The sequence below is a fragment of the Thunnus albacares genome, chromosome 1, assembly GCF_914725855.1.
Source record: "Thunnus albacares chromosome 1, fThuAlb1.1, whole genome shotgun sequence".
Classification (NCBI taxonomy): Eukaryota; Metazoa; Chordata; class Actinopteri; order Scombriformes; family Scombridae; genus Thunnus; species Thunnus albacares.
In genome coordinates, this window is record NC_058106.1 from 26,021,013 (window position 1) to 26,028,594 (window position 7,582).

At 38.1% G+C, this 7,582-nt stretch overlaps 1 protein-coding gene across 1 annotated transcript; it reads left to right on the plus strand.

Moving 5' to 3' along the window:
• Positions 1 to 1,284: 1,284 nt before the first annotated feature.
• LOC122982721 (potassium-transporting ATPase subunit beta-like) lies at positions 1,285 to 6,886 on the plus strand. Its single transcript, XM_044352239.1, has 7 exons — positions 1,285 to 2,141; positions 3,771 to 3,899; positions 3,994 to 4,107; positions 4,197 to 4,402; positions 4,516 to 4,578; positions 5,101 to 5,193; positions 6,181 to 6,886. Exons 1-7 carry the CDS (start codon positions 2,030 to 2,032, stop codon positions 6,337 to 6,339), a joined length of 876 nt encoding a protein of 291 aa, XP_044208174.1. The 5' UTR covers positions 1,285 to 2,029; the 3' UTR covers positions 6,340 to 6,886.
• Positions 6,887 to 7,582: the final 696 nt, after the last annotated feature.

Sequence of the window (7,582 nt, forward strand, 5' to 3'; positions counted from 1 at the left end):
TAATGCTTTATCCTGTGCTAACACATGTGCACACCTGCAGAAGAGAAGGGAACAAAGAGTGAAATAAATGAAGACTCAGGATGAAAATGAAAATGAGAAAGAGAGGGAGAGGAGGGATAGATGTGGTATGCATGTAGTGGGCTGGTAATGAATGGAATTTGCTCACAGAAGCCGCTGTCGCAGAGAGAAAAGCTAGAAGTGGTCACAGTGTTTACATCGTGCTTCTGTAGAGAGCACTGGTCTTTCACCTTTGAGGTCATTTTATCAAGTTTAAACTGTCTTTCTCCTGATTCAAGAAGTGTAAAATAGAAAGCACTCAACAGGTTCCTTTAGTACAGAATATGTACTAAAGCAGAGTAAGATATTACTCTGCTTTTAAAATCATTACACTGGTTATATATTTCTTTTAGTAATGATTTTAAGATTTTATTGATTAGTTTTAAGGTTCTTTGGGTTATACTTAACCAACCTGTACACAGCCTGAATGGATGTTCCTGTGTCTAGATTTAAGACTACAGGAAACTTCCAGGACATCTCAGCTCTGAAATGACCTGCCCGCCAAATTATCATCTTCTCTAAATCACAAAACAAACACATTTTTATTAATTCACCTGTCAATAATTTGTATGCCTTTTATACTTCACTTTACTTATTGTGTTTTATATGCTGCATATTTTAGTCTGTTTCACTGGTTTCTGCCTACCTTTTATCATTGTTCTTGTTTGTGTTGTGTAATGCACTTTATAACACCGGTGCGACACAAATAACAACAAAAGATGTAAGAGAATAAAAACTCTGTGATATCCAACTGAAATCCAAATACCTTTATTGTGGTTTCCTCAAATAATTCTCTTTAAAACTGTGAACCTCTCAAATTCACGGTTTCTGGTTGTAAGAATGTGATTCTGGGATGAAGAGGAGATGAGGGGTAAAGATGATAAGACCAGCTGGGGACCTTAGATCTCCCCCCTTGTTTTCTGTCAGCTCTCCATTGTGTACAATCTTATAAAGGCAAAATTGCCCCCAAAATACGAGTAATACTGTATGCAATCAGTGTTCTTTCTTATTGATAAGACAGTTGATTATTCAGTTAGTTGATTATCATATAATTAACAATTTTGATAATCAATTATTTATGTCGTTTATCAAGCAAAAAAGCAAAACATTAATTGGTTCCAGCTTCTTTAATTTGAGGATTGGTTTGTTTTTTGCCTATTTCAGTCACAGTAAATCAAATACATTTTGGGTTTTGGACAAGATGTCACCTTGGCCTCTGGGAACTTTTTAAGATCATGTTTCACTGTTTTTTTTTTTTATTTTTTACATAACTATGATTCCTCTCTCCACACTGTTATCTGCTCACTTTGAAATTTCTTCTTTATTACACAAGGAAAAGTACATTCTTTCAAGCCCAAATTAGTTATTAGTCCAAGTGCAGAGGAATCAAACAGACTCAGACTCTTCCCGTGTCCAGGAGCCAAAATGACTCAGGCCTTTGTGCTGGTACTGAACTGTATCCTCTTGTATTTTAAATTCACATCAGTACATGGCTAGAAGACAATTTAACAGGCCTCTGAATACAGAGTAGCTGTGGAGATCTATGTTTCATTGTACCAATTATTTAAATCTGTGTTGTGTTTTAACTGTTGTCATTAGAAACTAAACTGTTCGTTTTACTCTTGATTCTTCCTGAAGTCATTCTGGCTCTTCAAGGTGATCCTGAGTAAAGGACGTTGGAGGATATTTACCTGTTCCTACGTTGGCCCTCCTCTGCGTGCCCACTTTATCTCGGCCTTATAAATACTGAATAAGAGATAACACATCACACTCTGGAGCGACATCCAGGGAGTGAGTTTTAGCTTTTTACTTGAAAAAGGGAATAAGAGAGGGCACAAGACATTAGCACGAGGGAGAGAAAGGAGAAGCAAATATTATTGTTGGTTTCTTGAGTGAAGTGCAGCATAGAGGTGAATAAAGAAAAGAAGATCCCTGTCAGTACTGCGGATCCCGGGAAGCACACAGATTCAACATGGCCACCTTGAAGGAGAAGAGGACTTGTGGGCAGCGCTGTGAAGACTTTGGCCGCTTTGTGTGGAACTCAGAGAATGGGACATTAATGGGAAGAACACCCGAGAAATGGGGTAGGAATAAAACAAATTTTTCATGCAACAGATAAACTTTTGGAATATATCCTTAACCTGCCTGGTTACGCTCATGTTTGTTTGTGTCAGAGGTTTTTAGTGAGATCATTCTGTCATTTATGAGGCTGTAGTTTGCGGTGATGATGAAGGTCGACTACTGTTCATCTTTACCAGTGCAGTTTTCCTTGTTTGGGATGTGTTATCTTTGAGAGTTTCCTCCTTGCAACATTGCATAATTTTATAGTTTAGGGGATCAATACTAACACAACGTTGATAGCAGCTATCTGGCCTCTCATTTGCTTAACAGAAAAACTCAAAATGAGCTTTCGATTGCAATAAACACATCTGACAGTCTCAATAAATAAATAATAGCTTCAGGTTTCTCAAGTTTGTCTTAAAACAACATTCACATGCCAGATGTTTGTTAAAAGAGTTCTTGGTCACTGTCACATCAGTCCTCCTTTCCTTATTGGCCGTGAAGCCATTATTTAAGTAGGTGTCATCCAAAGTCTTTTTAGTGTGAAATTCCCTCTTTGTGTTACCATCCCTTCACCGCAGCTCAGCGAGGAAACACAGTCCGGGAAGGACAGAGAGGAAATCCTAAAAAAACTGTATATTTGTAAGAGGAATGTGGAGTTTGTCCTGCATCATCCTCTTAACAACCTGTATGAGCAGGAGGAATAATAAGAGCGACCAATAACACTTTCAACGTACATATAGACATCTGAGTATTGTATTAAGATAGACTTGTAAAATCATATAATCATATAATAAACATATCATTTAATCAAGTCAGCAATTGCACTGAATGGTGTTTCTGTTTTATCCATCTGGAACAAAGGTCAACCTATAAAATATCAGATGAAATAATATTTGCCAAATATTTGAAGTGAAGGCATGCTCGAAAACTTGAATGAATGAAACTTCAGCAAGTTTATATGAAAATAAATTCTAGAAAAAAATCATAAACCTTGACAGGGTCATCAAAATATTCTGATTGAGTGGAATATATAGTGTAATGGCCTCTGTGGGCCATGATTCACAGTCTTGGCTTTGAATTGTAAAATATTGCACCACGTACATGCAGCTGTGTGTGTGTGTGTGTGTGTGTGTGTGTGCGCTACTAGAAACAAACACACACACGTGAGCTCACTTACACAGAGTGTAATCGTGTGTATTCTGTGTGACTTTTTCTGTCCTTTTAATTATCACCACAGCAAGGTTTGCGTGTGTACAGAGAGTGATAAATGTTGTGATAAGCTTTGGTTTCTGCGGTTTGCAAGAGTCCGTCCTCTCAGTTTGATCTTCCGATCAGATTAAATTGAGGGCACCTTGACCTCTGCCAATGTGGACATACACCTTTGTAACCACTCTCTCTGTGCAAAGAGTGTTTTTACATTAAGCATAAAAGCTTTGCTAGTGTATAATGTAAATACAGGGAGCAAAGTTGCATCTCTTTTTGTCTCTTCTACTCTCTTTTCTGTATTGTGTGTTCATTTTCATGCTCAGGTATGAAAAAGTCAACCAAATTGATCAGCGTTGAAATGAGTGAAGCTTTAAAATAAGAAATATTACAGCACCAGAGGCAACCCTGACTGTGTGTGTCTGTATCTTGCTCTCTCCTCACAGTGTACATCAGTTTGTATTATGTGGCCTTCTATGTGGTGATGACGGGCCTCTTTTCTTTGGCCATCTGGGTGCTCATGTACACCCTGGATCCGTACGCTCCGGACTACCAAGACCGATTAAAATCTCCGGGTAACACAACAACAACAACAACAACAAGGAGCTATAACACTTAAATCAGACCTCAGTGACTTTTAACTATCTCTCTATTTGCTCGTCTCTGCAGGTGTGATGGTGTGGCCCGACACTTACTCAGACGAGCATGTGGTACTCGCCTACAACAGGTCAGACAAAGCCAGCTGGATGAAGATGTCCAACATCCTTCATAACTTCCTGAAGCGTCAGTACTTGATCACTATTGGAAAATTATCTAATTTTAATGTGGCCAAACTTTCAAATAGATTTTCTCTTTGTGTCTCCCTCCTTCAGCGTACAACGACACCAAGCAGCAAGAATGTAACAACTACAACTGCACAAAGGGAAAGTACTTCATCCAGAACACCTTCACTGGCCCGCACCACACCAAGTGGGCGTGCCCCTTCACCCAAAGCATGCTGGGACCCTGCTCAGGACTTGAGGACCCAACCTTCGGCTATAACTGCACCATGCCTTGTGTCATCATTAAGATGAACAGGGTTGGTTTTATTGATCCCTCTTAAAGACTGGATCTTGCAGTAAATGAAATCAGTTTTTACATCACATGTAAATAACAAAGACTGACGGTAAATTTTCTGTTTTATCTCTGCAGATCATTGGCTTTTTGCCTTCTAATCACACCGACAATCCCCCATATGTCAACTGCACCATACTGGTGAGCAACAACCGCAAACACTGAATTTAACAGTATGCATGCATCCAAGAAAATGACTCTGTTAAGTTTTATGGGTTTTTTTTAAGTTGTACTCCAGCAATTTAGTATTGCACTTTCCATTAAGTTGAAGTGCTTGTGAGAGACAACCTAAAGAAAGAATTATCAAAATTGATGAGGCAAAGGCTGAGATATCCTGACTTTGAGTCCCTAATATTGATTCAGCTCTGCAAACTCTGAATCCTACATTTCCGATAATGCAACTCTATAGCATATTTTCTTCCTGGTAAATGCCTACATCTTTCAAACTCCACAACCCTGTTTGTAGCTTGGACTTTCTTTTAAAAATGTGCTCCACAAACTTTAGAAAGCTCCTCCTTAGCCACAGGAGACATTATGCAGCTGTTTTCACAGGCTGAGAAGTACAACCTGTGGCAAATAAACTGATCTTTATATTTAAAACCAGTAGAATGCCTCTTCTTAAAAATGCCAAACTTTTGTGTCTCTGTGTGTGTTTATGTTTAGGAAGGACAGGAGAATGTGGCAAAAATTGAGTATTTCCCTGAAAGGGGAATTTTGGATCCCTCTTACTTTCCATACTACGGAAATCTAGCACAGGTAAGCAAAAAAACCCACTAAGCAACACCCTGAGTACTGTATTTATATGTCATACATCAACATCTGTTTTTGTCATTAAAATGTCCAGACAAAGCGGGCAACTTCCCTGGATCACTTGTCATTTGGTTTGTGGTAACATCACTAATTGCAAATGTGTTATATGCACATTATAAACTGTAATGATAAAGGCCTAAAGGCAGGTCTTTATTACCTGTTTAGTGTGTTTAACAGGGCGTCACAGTCACCAAAGGCAACACTTCCCAACCTGGAGGGCAGGACTCACACAGGGGGTCGCACGATGAATCTGAGGGGTTGCAAGATGGTTAACAGGATAGAAAACAAAAAAAAAACACGTCTCATGAATTATTAGATAATTTTAACTCTTTGAGGCCCATAAAAGTCATTCAAACAATGTACTTTTCCTACATCTTAGAGGGAAGAATTATCTTTTTGTCGTATCGGTCACAACCTGTTGATATATGCAACATGCTGAGGAATCATGAGTAAACATAACCCTCTATTTTAAAGGGTCATAATCCAAACAAATGTTGGTATTAGATGATAGTTGATGCTTAGACGTACAAAACTGCAATGTTCCAGGTTAAATTCGACTGGGGACCTTTGTTGCATGTCATCTCCCTTTCTCTCCCCACATTTCCTTCTGCCCCTCGACTATATACATTATCAATAAAGACAAAAAGCCCCCCAAAAAGATCTTAAAAAACAAATAAACTTGTATTTGAACAAGTAACTACAAAAAGACAATCAATTGCCACATCTAATATTTGCCCGGGGTTAACCCAATCATGTGTAAAAGTCCAGACTGGGTTTGAGCCTCTACATGCTTTTGAGTCTTTGCATTTATATGTCACAATGTGTCACAATAAGGATCAAATTAGTCAAATTCTGACATATTATCAACACAATGTCCTAGAAAAAAAGTAAAAAATCTAAGGTCTGCATTGCCTCTTTTCTTCTTTCCTTCAGCCCACCTATATCAACCCGTTGGTGGCTGTTCGGTTCAACCTGGTCGGAAAGGAAAGTGCCAAGATCCAGTGCCGAGTGGTCTCTGACAAGATCAGCTACGAAAACTACTACGACCCCTACGAAGGAAAAGTCATCTTCACCCTAAACGCACTGAAATGAGAAAAGCAGATTATAACAGAGAGACAGACACCCCATAATCATGAAACAAGTCAGTTTCAAAGAAGGAGCAGGTGTCTACAGGTCAACGGTGACTCTATTTTTTATTTAATAGCTTTTTAACCACTTGTATTCAGCTTAACCAGCATCACTGGCCCACTTGTAAATCTCTGTGCTGTGTAGTGCTTTTATAAACATGATTTGTCATGCTTTGTTGATTAAATTATATTTTGATCTGTATTGGGTTTTATCATAAAAACCGATAAATCTATTATGATATATATGATGTAACCAGGTGTATTCTAACAAACTTAACCTCTACCTGTATGTCACCTCCTGTCTTTTCTTCACATTCAAAAATGAAAACACACAGATCAGAAGATTTTTTAAAGAGGAACTCATGTTGGGGAAAATAGACAGTGAACTACTGTAGATTTTTAAGTTGGATTTGGTAGATAAAAGAGTGCAAAATGTTTCCTAGAAGGTCATAAATGTAGCTTATGTATCTTAAAAAAAAACCTTTCTAAATAAAAAATGTATTCCTGTTTCAGTTTGGTCTCATAAGAGTATTTGACAAAGGTTTAGGGATGATTTATTTTCACTTTGCATCAACATAAACAAAACTATCAGAACCTGTAAAAATCTATTCAAGCACACTCAGTAGAGTATCTGTAACTGGCTACTGTACACCTGCTAATAGGATGATGATGGCGGTGTTGAGAAATCTCATAAATCTGCTGACTGTAGTAGTCTGTAGGTTAGCAGCTTACACAACACAGGTGTGCTCACATGCACACACACTACAAACACATACACACACGTGTAGTGCCGTCTCATCCGCAGCTGATTATTACGTGGTTATTACACAGGATTTCTTTGACTTAGAGATCTTGGAAGCCAGCAATCTTTTGAAAGGATTATAGTGCTGAGTGATTGTTACTAATATTTTGGTCAAATGGATTCAGTAATATGAATATTTATCTGCTTCTACTTTCTGCTTTTGGTTCTGTATGAAACAAGTGTGAGGAGGGAAGATAAAATCAGTGTCAGCCTTACAAGTACCTTCATCAGAAAGTAGATGTGTTTAACAGCAGTGGTTCTCAAAGACGTCTCATATGAGGCAGTCATTGGATAATTAGATAAGAGATAAGAAAGAAAAAACTATGTTTAGTTTTTCTGTCTTTTCTCTGAGTTTTTTCCTTGTGAAATACTGTTTTTGTTTTTTTTTTACCCCTTTATGACTTCT